This window comes from Molossus molossus, unplaced genomic scaffold (genome assembly GCF_014108415.1).
Source record: "Molossus molossus isolate mMolMol1 unplaced genomic scaffold, mMolMol1.p scaffold_m16_p_19, whole genome shotgun sequence".
Taxonomy (NCBI): domain Eukaryota; kingdom Metazoa; phylum Chordata; class Mammalia; order Chiroptera; family Molossidae; genus Molossus; species Molossus molossus.
Genome location: NW_023425354.1, coordinates 11,694,606 through 11,718,666, shown reverse-complemented (window position 1 = coordinate 11,718,666; position 24,061 = coordinate 11,694,606). Strand labels below are relative to the sequence as shown.

General features: G+C 41.2%; 1 protein-coding gene across 1 annotated transcript in view; it reads left to right on the top strand.

Moving 5' to 3' along the window:
• PSMD12 (proteasome 26S subunit, non-ATPase 12) overlaps nt 1-24,061 on the top strand; it is a 32,037-nt gene that overhangs the window by 1,270 nt on the left and 6,706 nt on the right. The window contains exons 2-7 of the mRNA XM_036269790.1: nt 7,903-7,962; nt 8,049-8,177; nt 15,750-15,857; nt 17,619-17,723; nt 22,551-22,700; nt 23,071-23,205. Coding sequence (XP_036125683.1) covers nt 7,903-7,962; nt 8,049-8,177; nt 15,750-15,857; nt 17,619-17,723; nt 22,551-22,700; nt 23,071-23,205 — 687 coding nt within the window. The remainder of the gene's footprint in view (nt 1-7,902; nt 7,963-8,048; nt 8,178-15,749; nt 15,858-17,618; nt 17,724-22,550; nt 22,701-23,070; nt 23,206-24,061) is intronic.

Below are 24,061 nucleotides of genomic sequence, written 5' to 3'. Positions count from 1 at the left end.
GATTAAGGGACAGGAGGAGTGACAAGTAATGCTTCGCATTTAGTCTTAGAAAGAAACCTTTTTATTGCCTCCTTTTTTCCAAAAAAGAATTGAAGGGGGCTTTCCAAAAGACAAGGATAGAGGAAGGTGATGAAGTTGATATACCTGTATTTCTTAGGTTCGGTACACTTGATGGAGGGGAGCCATAAATACATTTCTGAGCTTTCTAGTGGAGAGTGTAAAGGAACATCATAGGTTACTTAAGGGTTGGACAACTCAAACACATACAGTGCCAGAGAGATACCAATAGCTGACATTTATTGAGTAGTTTTTGCAGTGCCAGGTACTCTTCTAAGTGCTTACATGCATTAACTGATTTGCTGCTCACCTTAGCCCTGTGTGATAGGTGTTACTGTTATTCTTCTTTTCCTGGCAGCAGACTAAGAGAAGTTGATCACATGTAGATCACATCACTTTACAGCTTAAAGTGATGGGGACAGGATGCAAACCCAGGCAGACAGATTCTAGAGCTTGTGCTCTCAACATGCTGTCCTGCCTTAGTGAGCCACATGTAAGGAAAACCTGAACTTCTGAACACCTGCCCGGGGAGCGAGGCAATAACTCTTCTCCAGTTAATCTTTGCCAGTTGCGGATGAAGATCAATCCTTGTCAACTCTTCTATTTTGAGGGAGAAATAGGGAATATGTATTTTTATATGAAATGCTTCAATATTTATAAACTGGACACTAATAATCTATTTTAAAATACTATCGGAGCCCTGGCCGGTTTGGCTCAGCAGTTAGAGCTTCGGCCTGCGGTCTGGAGAGACCGGGGTTCAGTTCCCGCTAAGGGCACTTACCTTGGTTGCGGTTTGTCCCCTGCCCTGGTTGGGTCCTGTGGGTGGCAACCACTCGATGTGTCCCTTTCACGTCGATGTTTCTCTCTCTCTCTCTCTCTCTCTCTCTCTCTCTCTCTCTCCTTCCCACTCTATCTGAACAAAATATCAAAAAATGTCCTTGGGCAAGGATAAAAAATATATATATACTATCTGAGCCAGTACCATGTATATCAAATAAAACATACCTACAGGCCAAAGTAAAACATACCTATAAGCTAAAGTCACACCTAAACTACCACTTTGGAATTAATAGAATGACAGTGTCTATAAATAAGAAACCATTCACTTTACTTTTTTATTTTTTTTTTTTTATCCTCACCCGAGGACATTTTTTTTGTTCAGATAGAGAGGGAGGGAGAGAGAGGAAGAGAGAGAGAGAGAAACATCGACGTGAAAGGGACACATCGAGTGGCTGCCACCCGCACGACCAACCAGGGCCGGGGACAAACTGCAACCGAGGTACGTGCCCTTAGCGGGAACCGAACCCGGGTCTCTCGGGACCGCAGGCCGACGCTCTAACCGCTGAGCCAAACCGGCCAGGGCAGAAACCATTCACTTTAAAGAAGTGTAGCTATTTTAGAACTGAGGCTTGGGAGAAAAAACATCTTCCCTTTACCCATGTCTTCTGAAGTCTACTGTGTGGAAGTCATACTCTGTGCTAGATGTTGTGGAGGATATAAAGATTATTAGACAAAGCTCTTGCCCTCAAATAGGTTATAGGCCAATAAGAAAAAAAACTATTGCCCTGGCCGGTTTGGCTCAGCGGTTAGAGCGTCGGCCTGCGGTCCGGAGAGACCCGGGTTCGGTTCCCGCTAAGGGCACGTACTTCGGTTGCAGTTTGTCCCCGGCCCTGGTCGGTCGTGCGGGTGGCAGCCACTCGATGTGTCCCTTCACGTCGATGTTTCTCTCTCTCTCCCTTCCTCTCTTTCCCTCCCACTCTATCTGTACAAAAAATGGAAAAATGTCCTCGGGTGAAGATAAAAAACAAAAACAAAAAAAAAACTATTTTACTGCTACAGTTTTAGTGATTACATGTGTGGCATTTATTCAGGACATCATTATGTTCACGACCATTGAAAAGATTGGCAACTCAAGCCAAATGCTTTTTTAGCTGTCAAATGGAACGAAATATTTAAAACAGGATGTTGGGGTCTGTTAAACTAAATAAAATTAAAGGCATTTGAATTCTGATTTTTTTTTTAAGCCAGCATAACAGTTGGATAAAACAAGGTATAGGTATGGATTGCTTCTGTTGAGGGGAGGGGAGAGATTGGAGGTGGTAGGGTTTAAGTTTTTTATTTATACAGACCCACAGAGAGAAAGAGAAAAAGAGAGAGAGAGAGAAACATCGAACAGCTGCCTCCTGTACCCCCCACTGAGGATTGAGCCAGCACCCTGGGCATGTGCCCTGACTGGAAATTGAACCAGGACCTCAGTCTATGGGATGATGCTCAATCCACTGAGCCACACTGGCTGGCCCTGAGGATATTTTTTTACATTGATTTTTAGAGAGGATGAAAGGGAAGGAGGGAGAGGGAGAGAGAGAGAGAAACATCTATGTGAGAGAGACACATTGATTGCTTGCTTCCCACATGTGCCCACATGGGTTGGTGATCGAACCTGCAACCCAGGTGTGTGCCCTTGATCAGGAATGAAACCTGAGGCCCTTAGAAACCAGGGTTGATGCTGTAACTACTGGGCAACACCAGTCAGGGCAAAACTTTTTATTGTTAACGTAAAAGACCTTTGAAGAAGAAAATTAAATGTGTATAGAGACTTTAATAAGGATGTATTAGGTGAGAAAACAACATGTAGCAGACGCCTTTAAAAGGCAGACTGGCCCAGCTGGTGTGGCTCAGTTGGTTAAGCATTGTTCCATGCACCAGGAGGTCACAGGTTCAATTCCCAGTCAGGATACATGCCTGGGTTTCAGGCTCTATCCCCACTAGGGGGCATGCAGGAGTCAGCTGATTGATGTTTCTATCTTTCCTTCTCCCTTTCTCTCTCTGAAATCAATAAAAACATATTTAAAAAATTATTTTCTTTCTTTATTGACTTGAGAGAGAGGATGAGAGAGGGAGAGAGACATCAATGAGAAAGAACATTGATTGGCCACCTCCTGCATGTTCCCCACTAGGGATTAGACCCACAACCTTGGCATGTGCCCTGACAGGAATCAAACCAGTGACCTCTTGGTGCATGAGTCGATGCTCAACCACTGAGCCACACTGGCCAGCCAATAAAAACATATTTTTAAAAAAAGGCAGGCTGAAGTCTAGACCTGGGTAGTCAAATTGCCAAATCTAGGCCATTCAGATCTCCTACCATTATGACTTAGTACAATTCTGTCTGTGTCCTGCCACTCACCTAGCAAATAACAATAATAACTAATATTTATTGCTGTGGAAGTTTTGTATAATGTTAGCATTATTATGATGATTATGTTCATACTATGTTCCAGGCATATTTTGATTTAGGAGTTGAAGGATAGACACAAACATACAGAACTTGCAGATACCCAAACAACATGTACTGATGTTAAACTCCTTAGTCATTTACCTCATTTGCAAGGATTATTTTAATGAGAAAAGTGATTCACAAAAGTCACCTGTTCCAATAAGTTGGTTTTGATAGTGCTGGCCATCTTGTTTCTCTAAGTTGAAAGGCAGTATTGATAAGGTGGAATTTCAAGAACTGTATGATTAGATAATGGAAGGAAGGAGGAAGATGTTTAGCTGTAGGATTGGACATGGAAGTGGGGGTGGGAAGTGGGATGGTTAGGGAATTGGGAGTTGTATTTAATGATGGTAGTGCCCCTCAAATAGCACTGAATTGTTAGCCATGTAACTTGTCCCATTCTTGTCTCCTAGACCACTAGGAGGCAAGACATGTACATTAATAGTAACTGGCATAGGTGTAAAGGGATGTACCATAATATCTGCAGAAGCAACATTGTGTGCTTGTCCAGGTGCAGCGCACTGAACTACAGTGGTCAACAATATAGACACTATCCCTGCTCTTACAGAGTTTACATTCTAGTGAGATTATAAAGACAGTAAACATTAAAATAGAACAGAGTTGGGGATCATTTGAATGCAGAAAGTCAGTGGGCTTGCATGTTAAAGTACATGCTTAGTGACTATTGCTTTTTGAGAGCAATATCCGAGAACATCTTTCTGAGAAGGTGACACTTAATGTTTCATTTGATACATATAGACCATTGCATACCATTGCTCTAGAGCAGTGTGGGATTCCTTCTGTAGGGTTCAGTTCTTTATTTTATTTATTTATATGTATATATTTGAGAGAGAGAGGAAGGGAGAGAGAAAAACATCAGTTGGCCACCTCCCGCACATCCCCTACCAGGTACTGAGCCCAAAACCTGGGCATGTGCCCTGACCAAGATTGAACCAGTGACCCCTCAGTGCACAGGATGATGCCCGACCAACTGAGCCACACTGGCCAGGCAGGGTAGGTTCAGTTCTTTAAAAACCATGGTTCTGAATTTGAATGCCATACAGTAAATTACACTCTTTTTTTTTTTTTAATCCTCTCCTGAGGACATTTTTCCATTTTTTGTTCAGATAGAGTGGGAGAGAGCGAGAGAGAGAGAGAAACATCGAGGTAAAAGGGACACATTGAGTGGCTGCCACCCACACAACCCAACCAGGGCCAGGGACAAACTGCAACCGAAGTATGTGCCCTTAGCGGGAACCGAACTTGGGTCTCTCTGGACCATAGGCTGATGCTCTAACCGCTGAACCAGAATGGCCAGGGCAGTAAACTGCACTCTTGATCACAGTCATGTAACTAACTATAATTGCAAACTGGACGGGGTGACCATGAATAAACAGTTATTTTGAGTTTTAATTACTTTTGCACTAAATTTTGTTGCCAGATGGTAACCATTTCCCTACAGAGATTACTTTGATCAAAGCAGAGGCATGATTTAAACTAATATAGTTTAGTGAGGAGGAACATTGGACCAGGAAACAAGGGCACTGGGCTCTGATTCTGGTTAGTTTTGTGGCTGAGCTGTTTGGTCCTTAGTTCTCTTACTCTCTAAAGTAAGATAATTAGGTTAAATAATGTCTAGCAGCCTTTCCAGTTCCAATATTCTTTAATATTTTATGATTTATTAGCCTTTACTTTGGAGAATTTATAGATTTGTTATTTGTTTGTTTTAATCCTCACCAGAGGGTATGTTGATTGATTTTAGAGAGGGAGAGAGAAATATTGATGTGAGAAATAAACATCTATCGGTTGCCTCCCCTGCACACTGTGACCAGGGATCGAACCCACAACCTTAATATGTGCCCTGACTGGGAATCAAACCTGAAACCTTTCCATGTATGGGACAATGCTCCAACTAACTGAGCCACCTGGCCAGGGCTATAGATTTGTATTTTGTTCTTTTCCTCTGATGGACATTTAGCCAGCATGTATTGTATGTGAATCTATAGAACTTTCAGAACTGCTGCTCCCCTTTGCATAGGAAACAGTTAAAATGTTAGTAATCATATATGTTTCAGATTCCATTAAAATAAGTTCAAACGATGGCTTTACGGTACATATTCTACTGCATAGAATATTCATAGTTTAAAAGTCATCTTGCCCTGACCGATTTGGCTCAGCAGTTAGAATGTTGGCCTGTGGACCAATGAGTCGCGGGTTTGGTTCTGGTCAAGGGCATGTACCTTGGTTGCGGTTCATCCCCAGTCCTGGTCGGGTCATGTGGGGGGCAACCGGTCGATGTAGCTCTGTCACATTGATGTTTCTCTCTGTCTGTCTCTTTCTCTCTGTTGTCTCTCTATCTGATAATAAGTAGAAAAATATCCTTGAATGAGGAATTAAAAAAAGAGAAAAGTTATCTTGGCAGCCCAGGTGGTGTGGCGCAGTTTATTGAGCGATGTCCAATGGACTGAGAGGTCCTGGTTTGATTCCCAGTCAAGGCATATACTCAGGTTGCAAGCTTGATCCCCAGTAGGGGGCATGCAGGAGGCAGCCAGTTGTTTCTCACATTGATTTTTCTCTCTCTCCCTTCCTCTCTCTCTCCAGATTTTTTTTTTTTTTATCCTCACCTGAGGACATTTTTCGATATTTTGTTCAGATAGAGTGGGAGGGAGAAAGAGAGAGAGAAACATCTATGTGAAAGGGACACGTCGAGTGGTCGCCACCCACACAACCCAACCAGGGCCGGGGACAAACTGCAACCGAGGTACGTGCCCTTAGCAGGAACTGAACTCGGGTCTCTCCAGACCACAGGCCAGTGCTCTAACCGCTGAGCAAAACCAGCCAGGGCTCCCTTCCTCTCTCTCTAAAAAAATCTATTAAAAAAATATATTTTTAAAAAGTTATCTTGGCAGATATGGAAACAGTATTTTTGAAAGGTCCAAACATTATTTGTGTCCTCAATTTAAAAGCTGTTTAGTTTCTTTCATCAGTAAAACAGTACTCATGTGCTGTTCCTGAATGTCATTAAAATAAAAAAATGTATTACGATTAGAAAAACAATTTCTTTTCTTTTTTTTTCCTTTATTGATTTGAGAGAGAGAGAGAGAGAGAGAGAAACATTGGTGAGAGAAAACATTGATTGGCCACCTCCTGCATGCCCCACACTGGAGCTTTGGCCTAGAACCTGGGCATATGCCCTCACTGGGAATCGAACCAGCAGCCGCCTCTTGGTGCATGGGTTCATCCTCAACCACCGAGCCACACTGACCGGGCAGAAAAACAATTTCTAATAAAACTCACCTCTTTGCTTTCTATTCATTCATTGTTATTAATATCAGTATTATAAATGCAATTGTTGTGCTGTGGGTTGGTTTTGTTTTTATCAAAATGAGTAGTTCCTAAAGGATGGCTTATTTTAGTCCTGTTGTATTATCATTTAGGTTTATATTGTTTGAATTTTGTTATTTTTCATTTCTTAATATGTTGCAGGGAGATTGTTTTGTTTTGCATATGAGGTAGAGGTTATCATCAGTAGGCAAAAAGGGGTGTATTTCATTCAAATCAGTATATACTTAAGAGCATGATTTTTGGTATAGCAAGTGTTGGTATTGCCAAGTGGTCTTCATTTCTCTTCAGCACAATTATCTGTCTATCTATTAATTTATTTTTATTATTGATTTTAGAGAGAGGAAGTGGGGGGGTAGACATCGATTGACCACCTCCCACATGGACCCTAACAGATTTAACCTGCAACCCTCTGGTGTGCGGGAAGACACTCCAAGCAACTGAGTGACACTGGCCAGGGCAATTATTTATTGTTAAAGTAATTCAATCACAGTTTCCTATCTTTTTACCACCAAATATCTTTTTCTCCTCAAAACTTCATATTTTAAAATATTTGTTATGGTAATTTATAAAGAAATCATTCATCTTCACATTTTTATTCTTTAAAGATAAATGTGACTGCCAGTTAAGAATATCTGTTTAGCCCTGGTCAGTTTGGCTCAGCAGTTAGAGTGTTGGCCTGGGACCAAAGGGTCACAGGTTTGATTCTCAGTCAGGGGCTCACACCTGGGTTGCATGTTTGATCACTGGCCCCAGTTGGGGTTGTGTGGGAGGCAACCAATGGACGTGTCTCTTGCTTCGATGTTTCTCTCTCCCCCCTACCTCCCATCCACTCTATCTAAAAAAAAAAAAAAAAAGTCTTTTTAGAACAAGATAAACACGTTACCAAACTGAGTTGGTAAATTAGAATCTAATCCAAAACAAAAACTTTATGTTTTGCTAAGGTGTTAAGTCATTGTTGTTTTGTATTTAGTTTCTCTTAGGTAGTTTGAAATGTTAAAGATAGCTGTAGGGCCCAAATTGGGAACCACTAACTTCTAGGAATCCACTGGAGAAATAAACACTCACGAAAAGTACCAAAGTAGTTAAGGAATAGTCCTTTTCATCTAAAATACGCAATTGGGTTTTTTACTTTTCTGTGTTAGAAACGTCTCATTTTAAGCCTAGTTATTGTTTTGTATTGGTTGTGGTGTTTTCATTGTTCTTTTTTTGTTTGTTTGTTTTAGGAAGGAAGGCTTCAAGAAGTCATTGAAACCCTTCTCTCTTTGGAAAAACAGACCCGTACGGTGAGTAGATTATAGTGAAAACCTCAGTTACCAATAATTTCATTTAACATGGTTCCATTAACTTTGAATATATTTTTATTTTGCAGGCTTCTGATATGGTGTCTACATCCCGTATCTTAGTTGCAGTAGTGAAGATGTGTTATGAGGCTAAAGAATGGGATTTACTTAATGAAAATATTATGCTTTTGTCAAAAAGACGGAGTCAGTTAAAACAAGTAAGTTCATGATTGCTCAAAACAAATATATTCCCATTTAAATAAGGACTTTTAGAAAACCTTTCTATGAATCTGTTTTAAATCTGTTAAAGCAACTACAACATTCTAGAGAGTTTTTAAAAATTCTGTCCATCTTCTCATAACTACTTTTATTTTTGTTTCTTCTTCTAGTCTTTATAAATTGTAGTGAGAGTATTGATACAACTTTGTTCTATTTCCACATAGCCACACATCTTCATGTTTAGTAAGTAGTTCAAATGATTGTGTTATAATCCATCAAGTTGATAATCTGTTATTTACTTAGTCATGTGTCTTTTATTGAACAGTTAATATTAAAGTTACTTTTGATGCCATTTCAGATATTGTTTTGACTATTTATTTTGTTTAAAGATTATGTGCATTCTTTAGGGCGTTTTAGTAAAGTTGAATTTTTCTTTACTGCTTCCCTGTTCTTCTCCTCAAGATATATTTAAATGGTTCTCTGTAGAAGTAGATTCCAATTTTTTTTTCTTTATTGGTTTTCGAGCAAAAAGAAGGGAGAGAAAGAAATATTGATAAGAGAGAATATTGATTGGCTGCCTCCTGTATGCCTCCCACTGGGGATTGGGCCCACAACCTGGGCATGTGCCCTGACTGGGAATCGAGCCAGCAACCTCCTGGCTCATGGGTCAATGCTCAACCACTGACCAACATTGGCTGGGCCCACTTTTTATATTTCTATCTCGTTTTAAAATGTTTCCTGAGGCCCTGGCCAGTTTGTCTCAGCAGTTAGAGCGTCGGCCCATGGACCAGAAAGTCCTGGGTTTGGTTCCCAATAAGGGCACGTACCTTGGTTGCAGTTTATCCCCAGCCCTGGCCTGGGTATTGTGGGTGGCAACCAGTCGATTTGTCTCTCTCATATCGATGTTTCCCTCTCTCTGTCTTCCTCCCTTTCTCCTTCCCGCTCTGTCTGAGGATAAATGCAAAAATGTCCTCCGGTAAGGATAAAACAAAAAAAAATGTTTCCTGAGTAACTTCTGGGTTTTTATTTTTTGCTTTCAAATGATAAAGGTAATGACATTGTAAAACAGGAGAGTAGTGGAACCCAAAACAGAATAAAGGTTCTTGTCCAAGTCTCCTCCCTCCCCCTTTTGTTAATCTTCACCCAAGGATATTTTTTCCATTGATTTTTATTTTTTTTAATTAAAGCAAGTGGAAGAGAGGGAAGGGCGGGAGAGAGAGAAACATCAATGTGAGAGAGAGACATCAATTGGTTGCACACGCCCTGACCCGGGCAGGGGATTAACCCTGCAACCCAGGTATGTGCCCTTGATTGGAAATTTAACCTTAGACCCTTTGGTGCACAGGCCAACACTCTAACCACTTACTTAGCCACATGGGGCAAAGTAAAAAAAAAATTATTAGTTAGTCTGCAGCTAGAGTGAATGTAGTGGGTTAAATTTTTTGCAAAAAAAATGAAGGCCCTGGATGGTTTGGCTCAGTGGTTAGAGTGTCGGCCTGCGGTCCAGAGAGACCTGGGTTCGGTTTCCGCTAAGGGCATGTACTTCGGTTGCAGTTTGTCCCCCGCCCTGGTTTGGTTGTGCAGGTGGCGGCCACTCAATGTGTCCCTTTCATGTCGATGTTTCTCTCTCTCTCTTCCTATCTCTCCCTCTGCTCTATGTGAACAAAAAAAATGAAAAAATGTCCTCGATTATGGATTTAAAAAAAAAAAAATGAAGTTACTATAATTGTTTTTCTTTTTTTTAGATAAGTTTTTTAATGCATATAAAATTCACTGTTAAGAATTAACATAGAGCCCTGGCCAGTTTGGTTCAGCGGTTAGAGCGTCGGCCTGCGGTCCGGAGAGACCCGGGTTCGGTTCCCGCTAAGGGCACGTACTTCGGTTGCAGTTTGTCCCCGGCCCTGGTTGGTCGTGCGGGTGGCAGCCACTCGATGTGTCCCTTCACATCTATGTTTCTCACTCTCTCTCCCTTCCTCTCTCTCCCTCCCACTCTATCTGTACAAAAAATGGAAAAATATCCTCGGGTGAGGATAAAAAAAGAAAAAAGAAAAAAAAAGAATTAACATAGAGCCCAGCCGATGTGGCTCACAGGTTAAGTGTCGACCCATGCATCAAAAGGTTGCCAGTTCAATTCCCGGTGTGGGCACATGCCAAGGTTGTGGGCCAAATCCCCACTGGGGGGCATGCAGGAGGCAGCCGATCTATATTTTTACATTTTTCTCCCTCTCCCTTCCTCTTTCTCTAAAATCAATTAAAAAAAAGATTAACATGCATTTCATTGAAATAGTCTAGTACATGTGAATGTGAAATTTATTTAAATATGTTTTTGAGTGGTCAGTTCTGTGGTTTAAGCAACCCTCAGAGTGTTTGAGAGATCCACATAGATAAACCATCGTCTTCCTCTGATTTTCCAAGACATTTGCTTTCTATGGAACAATTTTGAAAGGTTTACTTAATTAGTAGTTTGGGGGAAACTTGGGTTAAACAAAAATAATGTGTTTTGTATACTATTAAGTTCAAGGCACGTGTCCTCAAATACAAATTTAATTTCATAGGGCCATAAAATTTCAGAGCTACTAGAAGGGAGTCTTACTTTTCTGATGGAGAAACAAAAATTTATATGTAAGGCTCTTGGAATGTGAAGAAATAAGCAAGTAATATATAATTTAGTACACAATATAAATCACAAGTAATAATAATACATCTTTAATAAGTGTCCTAAGATTGATTTTTTAAAATTACATACACACACAACAATATATAGTAAGTGACCTAGGAGTAGTGAAAGGTACTAAGACATATGAAAGGAGGAAGAGAAAGTTTTTTATTAGGTTTATGGGAAGACTTTTTGGAGAAAGGAGTTTGAGTTAGTCTAACAGCTGGCCAATTACATAACCTAAACTGGACCCAGGACTGCACCTTTTGCTCTAACATATGTCTTCATAGTTGTGGAAAGTGCTTAGGGGCTCAAAATATCTCTCCACTTTTCTCATAATGACTTTTTTACCTAAAACTTTTACTTTTGTTTTTATTTTTGCCTTGTCAGACTTAGAAAGTAATGCTTTTCTTAACCTGTCTAGATTCTTAATGGTTTCTAATTCACTGTCACTTGAGTTCAGGGGGGTAAGCCTCACTCCAAATATAACTTACCTACTTTTTTTTACCTGCTTTTTTTTTTTTTTTTTTTTTTTACAGGGAACAACAGGATGTTTAGTTTTGATAATTGTGTTTTGTTTTTAACCCCATCTGATTTCTATTAATGCATTTTTTGCACAGCTTTTAGAATTATCAGTGCTCTTCTAGAAGTCATTATAATTAATTTTATTTTGTTTTAATCTTTATTGTTGAATGAATTACAGATGTTCCTTCTTTTTCCCCCATTGACCCCTTCTTCCCCACTCCCGCCCCCTCCCGCCTTTCCCCACACTGTTGTCTGTGTCCATTGGTTATGCATATAAGTTCTTTGGTTTATTTCTTCCCACCCCCAGCCCCCTTCTCTTTGAGGTTTGTCAGTCTAGCAACCAATTTGTTCTTAATCCCTTCACCTTTTTCACCCTTTCCCCCAACCCCCCTCCCATCTGGCAACCAACAAAATGTTCTTTGTATCTACCAGAATGTTTCTGCTCTGCCTGTTCATTTTGTTTGTAGATTCCATTGTCGATAGATATGTATTCATTGCCATTTTGTTTGTTCATATATTTTATCATTTTCTTCAAAAAGACCCTCAACCTTTCATATAATAATGGTTTGGTGGTGATGAACTCCTTTAGCTTTTTCTTGTCTGGGAAACTATTTATATGGCCATCGATTCTAAACGTCAGTTTTGCAGGGTAGAGTAATCTTCATTGTAGGTTCTTACTTTTCATCACTCTGAATATTTCTTGCCACTCCCTTTTGGCCTGCAAAGTTTCTTTTGAGAAATCAGCTGACAGTCTTATGGGAACTCCCTTGTAGGTAACTAGCTGCTTTTCTCTTGCTTCTTTTAAGATTCTTTCTGTGTCTTGAACCTTTTGCATTTTGATGATGATGTGTATTGGTGTGGGCCTCCTGGGGTTCATCTTGTTTGGGGCTCTCTGTGCTTCCTCGACTTGTATGTCTGTTTCCTTCACCAAGTTAGGAAAGTTCTCTGCCATTATTATTTCAAATAGGTTTTCGATTTCTTGTTCTCTCTCTTCTCCTTCTGGCACCCCCAAGATGCGAATGTTGGCATGCTTGAAGTTGTCCCAGAGGCTCCTTACACTACCCTCATTTTTTTGGATTCTGTTTTCTTTTTGTTGTTCTGATTGGGTGTTTTTTGCTTCCTGATATTCCAAATCGATGGTTTGCTTCTTGGCTTTACCTACTCTACTATTGAATCTCTGTAAATTATTCTTTTTTTTTTTTTTTTAAATATCCTCTTTATTTTATTAGATTGTAAGGTTAAGATTTTTTTTTTTTTAATCCTCACCTGAGGACATTTTTCCATTTTTTGTTCAGATAGAGTGAGAGGGAGGGAGGGAGAAACAGAAACATTGACGTGAGAGAGAGAGAGAAACAGAAACATCAACGTGAAAGGGACACATCGAGTGGTTGCCACCTACATGACCCAACCAGACCAGGGACAAACTGCAACCGAGGTACATGCCCTTAGCGGGAACCGAACCTGGGTCTCTCCGGACTGCAGGCCAATGCTCTCACTGCTGAGCAAATCCGGCCAGGGCGCGTCCTTTATTGCTGACTGTTCCTTTTTTATGTTCTTTAGGTCCTCACTAAGTTCACTGAGGTTTTCACTAAGTTCACTGAGCATCCTTATAAACAGTATTTTGAACTCAGCATCTGTTAGGTTGCTTATCTCCATTTCGCTTAGTTCTTTTATTGGGGTTTGTTCTGTGCTTTCATTTGGGACCTGTTTCTTTGTCTCCTCATTTTGGCTGCCTCCCTGTGTTTGTTTCTGTGTATTACTTAATGAGAGGTATGGGGCTCGCTGAGACCAGATGCTGCTTGTTTGAAAGAATTTAGGAAAACCTGAAGCAGGATCCAAGACAGGCCAAGCCTATGGTTAAGCAACTGGCAACAGCTTGGGTGGGCCTGAAAGTTGGGTGGGGCAGGGCGGGGCCTCAGGGAGTCACCAGGGCGGGGCTACCAGTGTGAGCCAGGTTGCTGGAGTCCCAGATATGGCGGCTGTCTGCCGCCCCCAGGAAGGGCTCACCAAAGGAACAAAGGCCTCTGACAGCACATTTGTCCCAGAGAAAGCCCCCTCTCCAGCCCTCGCTCCAGTGCCAAACAGCTCAGTTCTTCCCTGTGTCTCTGGCGCCCCTCAAGCTGCCTCCCTCTAAGCTCAGAGGGAGACAGTCCGATAAGTCCGTGCGCGGGCCCTTTAAGGAGCTGCCTGGGGCTCCAGCCGCTTCAGCTTCCCTGAGCCTCAGTTCCCGCTGGTTTTTCCAGCCAGAAGTTATGGGGACTTCTCTTCCTGGCACTGGAACCCTGAGCGGGGCACCTGGTGTGGGATGGGGACCCCTCAGTCCTCAGGAAGGACCTTCCCAGCCAAGGTGTCCTCCTGATTTTTATCCACCACATGTGGGTGTGGGACCAGCCCGACAGCGTCCGCCCCTCCTACCAGTCTGGATGTGGCTGCTTCTTTAACTCCGTAGTTGTAGGACTGCCATTCAGCTTGATTTCAGGCGGTTTTGAATGATGGGTGTTCTGTAGTTTAGTTGCAATTTTGATGTGGTTGTCGGAGGACACGATACCGCATTTACCTACACCACCATCTTGACCGGAAGAAGGTACTATCTCCCATTGTAATTAATTTTAGAAGGTTCCTATGTTTTTTTGTTTGTTTGTTTGTTTGTTTGTTTTATCCTCACCCGAGGACATTTTTCCATTTTTTGTTCAGGTAGAGTGGGAGGGAGAGAGAGGAACAGAGAGAGAGAGAGAAACATCGATGCGAAAGGAACACATCGAGTGGCTGCCACCCGCACGACCGACCAGGGCCGGGGACAAACTGCAACCGAGGTACGCGCCCTTAGCGGGAACCGAACCCGGGTCTCTCAGGACCGCAGGCCGACACTCTAACCGCTGAGCCAAACCGGCCAGGGCTGTTTTTTTGAAATATATGTGTCCCAGAGCCTTGAACTTATTGAAAGAGTTATAGTTTACAATAAAACTTTGCTTTCCAGAATACCTGGGTGTCTGAACAAATTTTTCAGACAAAAGTCTAATCTGGACTACATGAACATTAAATGTTTTTCAAGGAAATCTTTGCAAAATATACCATGGGATGTTTTTTTCAGCCTTATTGAGGTATCATTGACAGCATGATAGTCTGTTTACTTTTCTATCATAAACAAAATATGCTTAATATAATTTAACATGTTTGTAATGACAGAGAGTCCTAATTATTATTATTAATGATTATGATATGCTGTTTAGAGTCTAGAAGTTGGAAAACTATGGGTCATGGACCAAATCCCACCTGCCAACTTTGTAAATACAAGTTTTTTTAATGTAGCCATGTCCATTTGTTATGAATTGTCTCTCAAAGCTTTGGAGTTAAAAGGCAAGCTTGAATAGTTGCCCTAAAGACCCTATGACCTACAGAGTCTAAAATATTTACTATGTAAATATCTACAGAAAAGGTTTGCCTGATCCCTGACCTAGATCATGGAATGTTAGAACTAGAGGAAATGTAATCCAACTATGAGGAAGCTGTGGACAAGAGTTGCTGTTCCTTTCCCTGTCACATTTAATTGAGATGAGTATGAGTGACTGGTTCCTCCTCCCCACCCAGATGATGGAACTGGTTTCTGCTACTGACTCTTTTTTCTTCAGTCATATTATCTGCTGGTCATTGCCTCACTGCTCTAACAGCCAAAGTTGAACTCTGCTTTTCTCTTTCTCATTCTTCTTTTTTGTGGTATCTGCCCCTACTGGGAACCGAACCCAGGACTCTCTGGTCCGCAGGCCGATGCTCAACCGCTGAGCCAAACTGGCCAGGGCTCTTTCTCTCTTTTTTTTTTTTTATCCTCACCCGAGGACATTTTTCCATTTTTTGTACAGATAGAGTGGGAGGGAGAGAGAGGAAGAGAGAGAGAGGGAATCATCGATGTGAAAGGGACACATCGAGTGGCTGCCACCCGCACGACCAACCAGGGCCGGGGACAAACTGCAACCGAGGTACATGCCCTTAGCAGGAACCGAACCCGGGTCTCTCCGGACCGCAGGCGGACTCTCTAACCGCTGAGCCAAACCGGCCAGGGCCTCTTTCTCATTTTTATTCTTATTTTTACCTTTAGTCTGTTTTCCTTTCTTCCATATGTCTCTGCTTGGTACAAAAAAAGCTAGCTAGCAAGCCTTCCAATAGACATTGCCTACTGTGCCTCTTCCGCCTTTCCTCCTTGCACCGGAGGGTTTCCTAACCTTCATTGATTTGTTCCTGGGTATTCAGTACTTCTTAGCTATCAGGGAGGTTTTTTCAGTGTGTAAACTTGCTTGGGAAGACCACATTTAACCACAGCACTTCTATCAATAAGATACTTCCTTTTCCTGAATGAAGAATGTATTTTATTTATGAGCAATTTTTATTATTTTAGGCTGTTGCAAAAATGGTTCAACAATGCTGTACTTACGTTGAGGAAATCACAGACCTTCCAATCAAACTTCGATTGATTGATACCCTACGAATGGTTACAGAAGGAAAGGTGAGTTGTCTATTGGCATAACTCACAGTGATAAGTACTCTCTTACTTGTATTCAGAGATATTTATATATTTAGACATTTTATATTAGTATGTAAAAAATGTTAATTTTTCACCCTGGCCTAGATCTTCAGAAGTCTATGTTTGGGCCCTAGCTGGGTAGCTCAGTTGGTTAGAGCATCGTCCAGATACGCCAAGGTTGTAGGTTCAGTCCCTGGTCAGGGCACCTACAAGAAGTGCATAAATGAGTGGAACAACAGATTGATGTTTCTCTTTCTCTTTCTAAAAATCAATAATAATAATAAATACAACAGCAAAAGCCCAACCTCAAAATAATAATAAAAATGCATCTGACACCAGAGCTATCTTAATAAAAAAAGAATTCTTTGGGATAGCTAAGGTTTCACTCTTAATATTTAAATTATTAAAGTATTTGCAGTGTGAAGTTAATTTTCAAAATTTTGCTGTGATGTCCTCCCCTCTACCCCCAATGTCATGTTTCTCTCAAAAGGGGCAAGTACAGAATGATGACTGTGTTGGATATGTTTCTTTCTAAATAAATTTTTGTGGTTTGAAGACAAAAGCTTGTGTTTAACTTTTTGACTCTTTAACTGTCAGTTCAGTTCAGTAAATGTTATGAGTGCCTGTGTTGTGCTAGGTCCAAATTGAGCAAGAACTGTTCTTTTACCTTAAAGAGATCAGTCATAGAAAAAATTCCTGGCTGTGTCATGATACTAGCAGTGTTCCTATAGTTCCCAATAGAACAGATGTCGAGATGGACTAGCTGAGGTGCCAGGGAAGCCACAAAGTTGAGGATGGGCCAGGGGCTTGGGAAAAGGGCATTTTACACACAGCGAAAATAATACACAAAGATACCAAAGTAAGAAACATCTAGTATATTTAGGAAACTGTAAGTAGTTTGTTATTATTAGAGATTAAGGTTTCGGGGGGTGTAGTGGGGAAAAGGGGTTACTGCAGGGCATAGGCTAAATGGGGAGCCTTAGCATGAAAATTAGTTTCCTAAGCTCTGTGAGCTGTGTAGTTATATTTTTAATGTTTAATTTGTTGGAAGTTACAATCCATTAATATTACTTATAACCACAAAAATGCTAGTAATGTTAATACTTTGCAAGATCAGATTTTTTTAAAGAAAGTAGTCTTGTATTTAAAAATAAGTCAATTAGAATATTGGTTGAATTGTAGCTATTGGACTGCATATGCTCTTTGTAAAGGGTGTTATTTTTCAAGTAATCTATTTTTTTAAAGGTACTTTTTGTTTCTGTGCCATTTGTATAGCATGTGGTTCTGTTATTAAACAGCAGTGATTTTATAGAGACATTTTCTTAAAAATTTATTGATTGTGAAATATAAAATATAGCTGTTTGTACATGAAGGACTAAAGTACACAATAACTCGCCCTGGCCAGTTTGGCTCAGCAGTTAGAGTGTCGGCCTGCGGTCCGGAGAGACCCGGGTTCGGTTCCCGCTAAGGGCACGTACTTCGGTTGCAGTTTGTCCCCGGCCCTGGTTGGTTGTGCGGGTGGCAGCCACTCGATGTGTCCCTTCACATTGATGTTTCTCATCTCTCTCCCTCCCACTCTATCTGTACAAAAAATGGGAAAATATCCTCAGGTGAGGATAAAGTACACAATAACTCCAAGATAAATACTCTAAACCTAGTTTAAGTAATAGTTCATGTCTATCTTTTAAATGTTAACACATTTCTGTAGGAATTTTGATGACAATAGCTTTCTCATCTTTGTAGATTTATGTTGAAATTGAGCGTGCACGACTGACTAAAACATTAGCAACTATCAAAGAGCAAAGTGGTGACGTCAAAGAGGCAGCCTCTATTTTACAAGAGTTACAGGTAAGGTGCTGCATTTTAGAGTGTGTAAGTTTCTGTTTGGTCAGCAGTATTGTCTTATTTGGGGATTTTATTGCTTTTTTCTAAAGTACCATGATTAAGAGTGAGTACAGTAGAGTGTGAGGTTATTCAAAGAGCTAGAAACAGAGTAATTATGGTCCCAAATAAATTTAACTGCTGAGGAAGTTTCGAAGAGCATTAGGATCAATAAGTTAATTTTTATGTTGTCCTATTATTTGAACCTTTCAATTCTCCTCAATTTAAATAAAATCTGTAGTTCAATTGACATTTTAATTGGCATAACTCACAGTGATAGATTTAGTAATTCATATACTATTTATGCCTTAAGAATTTGCTTTTTTTTTGGTACGTGCCCCTAGCGGGACCCAAACCCGGGACTCTCTGGTCCGCAGGCCAACGCTCCAACCATTGAGCCAAACCGGCCAGGGCAAGAATTTGCAATTATTTATTGGCTCTGTTCTTAATGAATATTTGATTATTGGTCAGTTTCTGGGCTCAATTAGTGTTAACAAAAAAAAAAAAATTCCCTCATAATTTGCCAGGTTTCTGGACAATTCTTAAGAAAGATTTTAAACTAAGACAACAAAGAACTAAAGAAATCTGAAAAAAACCATAGGCTCTCTCACCAGAAAAATGTACATAAACTGTGTTCAAAATTTAGCTTATAATTTTAGCCCTTCAAGGGCTCTTCATTAAATTAAATAGATTATTCTAGCTTTTCAATCATGTACCTGTGTTGTGCATTGTCATTGTTCTTTTTGTTATTTAAACATGTCCTATTTTCTCTGTATACTTGATCTCATTTAATGTTCACACACAACACTATTTTAACCCCATGTTCAGCCATGGAAACTGAGACTCAAAAAAGTTGTGTAACTTAGCCCTGGCCGGGTAGCTCAGTTGGTTAGAGTGTCATCCTGATGCACCAAGGCTGTGGGTTCAATCCCCTGACAAGGCACAAGAAGCAACCAATTAATGCATAAATAAGTGGAACAACACATTGATGTTTCTTTCTCTCTCTTCCCACCTTCCTCTCTCTCGAAAATAAATTAAAATTAAAAAGAAAAAGTTGTGTAACTTGCCTAAAGTTGTTACCATCAAATGTTTGAGTTTGGATTCATATTAGTTCTGTTTGACTTCAAACTCATTTTTTTTTTCTTTTTAATTAAAATACTCTATGTTTAAGAGCAGTTTTAGGTTCATAGCAAAATTGAGTTGAAAGTACAGAGATTTCCTCATATACCCCCTTGCCCCACACACTCAAAACCTCCCCTAGAGAGGTACATTCTGCACCAGAGGGGTACATTAGTTACAGCTGAGGAATCTACACTGGCATATCATCATCACCCAGAGGCCATAGAGTAATTAGGGTTCACGCTTGTGCTGTACATTCTGTGGGTTTTGACAAGTGTATAATGACGTGTGTATACCATTATAGTATTACACATTATAGGTTTTTACTGTTCGTAGAAATCCTCTGTACTCTGCCAGTTCACCTTTCCCTCCCCCGGATGCCTGGTGACCACTGTCTTTTTACTGTCTGCGTAGTTTCTCCTTCAAACTGTTTTTCAGCCAAGAGGACTGTGCCTCATAGTTCACCAGTCCCTGTGAAATATTCTTGCCTAAAAAATTAATCTCAACTATACAAAGATTCTAGGTTTACCCACCAGTTTACAGGGTATTTCAGGGACAGCTGTTAAATTAGCAAAATGAAGATTCTAAGAAACTAGTATGATTGACTTGATTTCTTGAACAAATAAATGGCAAGGGAAAAAAGACATAAGAAACATATCTACCATTTGCAAAGTATGAGCCGTATGTGCATTTGATTTGACTATAAAAATAAATGAAACTTGGGAATTGACTAGATATTTGGTGATAATAGGGAATTTTTAGGTATGATAATGTTTTCTCAAAGTTTATCTTTTAGAACTGTTGAAATAGTTATACATAATATGTTGTCTGAGATTTGCTTCAAAGTACTTGATACACGGAGAGTGGGTGGAGAAGTTTAAATGAGACATTGATGGTTCATTGTACATGTTTTTATTTTCCTTAAAAAATTACAAAGAGCCCTGGCTGGTTTGGCTCAGCAGTTGGAGCGTTGGCCTGTGGACCAGAGAATCCCAGGTTCAGTTCCCACTAGTGGCAAATACCAAGAAAAAAAGAAAAGAAAAAATTACAAAGAAAACAGTGAAATAAAAACATTTTCAGCCCTGGCCAGTTTGGCTCAGCGGTTAGAGCGTCAGCCTGCGGTCCGGAGAGACCCGGGTTCGGTTCCCGCTAAGGGCATGTACTTCGGTTGCAGTTTGTCCCCGGCCCTGGTCGGTTGTGCGGGTGGCAGCCACTCGATGTGTCCCTTCACGTCAATGTTTCTCTGTCTCTCTCCCTTCCTCTCTCTCCCTCCCATTCTATCTGTACAAAAAATGGAAAAATATCCTCGGGTGAGGATTAAAAAAAAAACAAAAAAAAACATTTTCAGACCAAATTGTAATAATAATAGTCTTACCTTATTCTGCTGTGTAAATGTGTCATTCTGGATTTTATAATTTCATTTACAATATATGTATACCAAATATTTTATTAAGGAACTTTTACATAGTATTTGGTATAATTGATTTTGTACATCGTATTTGTGTATATATACTGTAACTCTACATTCTACATCCATATATATCAGCCTTGTTATCTGAATTAAGAAAAGACGCCCTAGCTGGTTTGGCTCAGCGGTTAGAGCGTCGGCCTGCGGTCCAGAGAGACCTGGATTCGGTTCCCGCTAAGGGCACGTACCTTGGTTGCGGTTTGTCCCCGGCCCCCTGGTTGGTCGTGTGGGTGGCAGCCACTCAATGTGTTCCCTTTTTTTTTTTTTTTTTTATCCTCACCCGAGGACACCCCTCTACTTTTCATCCAGATAGAGCTGGAAGTAGAGAGAGGACGAGAGAGAAACATCGATATGAAAGGGACACATCAAGTGGCCGCCACCCACACAACCCAACCAGGGCCAGGGACAAGCTGCAGCCAAGGCACATGCCCCTAGCGGGAACCGAACCCGGGTCTCTGTGGACCGCCGGCTGACACTAACCGCTGAGCCAAACCGGGCAGGGCTCAATGTGTCCCTTTCACGTCGATGCTCTCTCTCTCTCTCTCTCTCTCTCTCCCTCCCTCCCCATTTTATCTGAACAAAAAATGAAAAAATGTCCTCGAGTGAGGATAAAAAACAAAAGACAAGTGCCTCTTTTTTATATAATGGTTTCGACTAATATATAAATAGAAAGTCTGCAGTTGGCATCTTTTTTATATTTAGAATTATAATTTCCTTATTAGCCATTAGGAAAAAGCAAATAAAACCACAAGATACCACTACTTACCTACTAGAATAGCTAAGATAAAAAAATACTGACAATACGAAGTGATGGCAGGGATTTTGCAAAGCAACTAGAACTCTCATAAATTGCTGATAGGAATGCAGAATGGTTCAGCCACTCTAGAAAACAGTTTGACAGTTTTTTATAGTAACTTTATTTGTGATAGGCAAAAGATGGAACCAGGAGTCCTTGTGGGCATGCACTGGGCAGCATGGCATCCCTTGGCCAGAGGGGGCTGGGCGGATCAGTGATGCCCGAAAGCATGGCTGTGGGTGTCTAGTTGACCCTCCCACCAGGATCACTCCCTGGTAGGGTGCAGAGGGGAAGAGAGATGGGGAGGGTATAGGAGGGAGAGAAGAAGGAGCAGGGAGGGAAATATGCAGGACTGAGAAGGAGCCAGGTGGCTGGAGACTGAGCATTCAGATCTTGTGACCTGTTCAGAGGGTGGGGAGAGGGGAGTGTGGATATGGATCCTCACTCTCCCCAGGCCAAAAGTCTGGATTGGTGTGGGCAAGGCCAGAGCGTCTCTTCCTTTGTGGTTTGGGTTGGAGGGTGAGAAGTGTCATTTCTCACCTTCTTGAGTCTAGACAGGCCCCTCTTCACCTCCATGCCTCTATGTCCATATTCCAGAAAGGGCCAGTCAGAGGAGGCATGTTTCTTTGTGGCGACAACCCTGGTTTCCTTTGAGAAGGAGGGTGCAGAATGGAGTAGGGGAGGGCGGCTGTGGTAGGAGTAGAAGCAGCTCAGAGCTAAGCGCTTTCTGGAATCCCAGTCATTGGCTGTCCTGTGTAGCAGCTAGTCATTTGGGGGGTGGGGCAAAGGGGGCCTGTGCTGGGTCTGGGGGAGTCTCCTGAGTTCCCCGGGGCCCAAAAGTAAGGAAGAAAAAAAGATGAAATCAGCTCCAAATAGTCTTCAACAGGTGAATGGATAAACCATGGTTTATCCATACAATGGAATACTACTTAACAATAAAAAGGAAAGAATTATTGATATGCACAATGAATGAGTCGTATTCTTCAAAGCATTATGCTGAATAAACAGATGGTCTCAAAAGGTTGTATACTCTACTTGACATTCCTGAAAAGACAACTCTATAGTGATAGAACAGATCAGTGGTTGTCAGGGGATATGAGAGGGGGAAACATGTGACTATGAAGGGATATCATGAGGGAGTTTTGGTGGGGTGATAGAATTGTTCTATATCTTGATTGTGATGGTGGTTGCACAAATTTATAAATGTGTTAAAATTTATAGAACTTTATACCAAAAGAAAAAAATTTTATTTTAGTATATAATTTTCTGGAGGAAACTAGCTTTTTATATCATCAGCACTCCCAAAATGCATGAGAGTTCTTATTATTTCAAGGGTGAATATTTTAATATATATTCAGTTTTGCTCCAGTTTTAAGATATTATAAATTAATTTGGGGACTTCCTTTGCTAGGTGGAAACCTACGGGTCAATGGAAAAGAAAGAGCGAGTGGAGTTTATTTTGGAGCAAATGAGGCTCTGCTTAGCTGTGAAGGATTACATTCGTACACAGATCATCAGCAAGAAAATTAACACCAAATTTTTCCAGGAAGAAAATACAGAGGTAAGCATATTTAAATATAAATTTACTTTAAAAGTGTTTAGGGCAGCCCTGGCCAGTTTGGCTCAGGGGTAGACCATTGGCCCACGGACCGATGAGTTGCGGGTTCAATTCTGGCCTGGGGCACATACCTTGGTTGTGGTTCGTCCCCAGCCCTGGTTGGGGTCCTGTAGAAGGCAGCCAGTCGATGTGTCTCGTGCATCAATGTTTCTCTCTCTCTCTCTCCCCCCTTCCCTCCCCCTCTATCCTTCTCTCCCCCTACCACTTTATCTGAAGATATTTGGGAAAAAATACCCTGAGGATTTAAAAAAAAAAAAAGATTTTAGGGCAAAAACCCATAAACCTCAATTTATTATGTCAACTTTTATTTCAGAAATTAAAGTTGAAATACTATAACTTAATGATTCAACTGGATCAACATGAGGGCTCCTATTTGTCTATTTGTAAGCACTACAGAGCAATATATGATACTCCCTGTATACAGGCAGAAAGTGAAAAGTGGCAACAGGTAAGAATATATTCTTATACTTGACATTGATACTTATTAGGAACAATTTGCATTTTTAAATTTATTATGAAATGATTTTAACTTTAGTAATTGTATGTAATTTAATGTTGCTTTGTATTCGTTGTGTTGGAAATTCAGTTTATCCTTATTGATTCAGACAAATTGTGGCAATACTTATTACCTTGAAAGAAATAGGCTTACTATTAAAAATATGTATAGCACTTCCAGTCAAGATGGCAGGTAGGTAAACGCGGTATCACGTCCTCCCACAACCACATCAAAGTTACAACTAAACTACAGAACACCCATCATTCAAAACCGCCTGAAATCAAGCTGAATGAAGTCCTACAACTACGGAGTTAAAGCAGCAGCTGCATCAAGACTGGTAGGGGGGTGGAGGTTGACGGGCTGGTCCCACACCCACGTGTAGCAGATAAAAATCAGGAGGACACCTCGGCTGGGACGGTCTTTCCTGAGGACTGAGGGGTCCCTGTCCCACACCAGGTGCCCCGCTCAGGGTTCCAGTGCCAGGAAGAGAATCCCCATAACTTCTGGCTGGAAAAACCAGCGGGAACTGAGGCTCAGGGAAGCTGACGCAGCTGGAGCCTCGGGCAGCTCCTTAAAGGGCCCGCGCACGGACTTGTCGGACTCTCTCCCTCTAAGCTTGGAGGGGAGGCAGCTCGAGGGGCACCAGAGACTCACAGGGAAGAACTGAGCTGTTTGGCACTGGAGCGAGGGCTGGAGAGGGGGCTTTCTCCGGGACACACGTGCTGTCAGAGGCCTTTGTTCCTTTGGTGAGCCCTTCCCAGGGGGCGGCAGACAGTCACCATATCTGGGACTCCAGCAACCTGGCTCA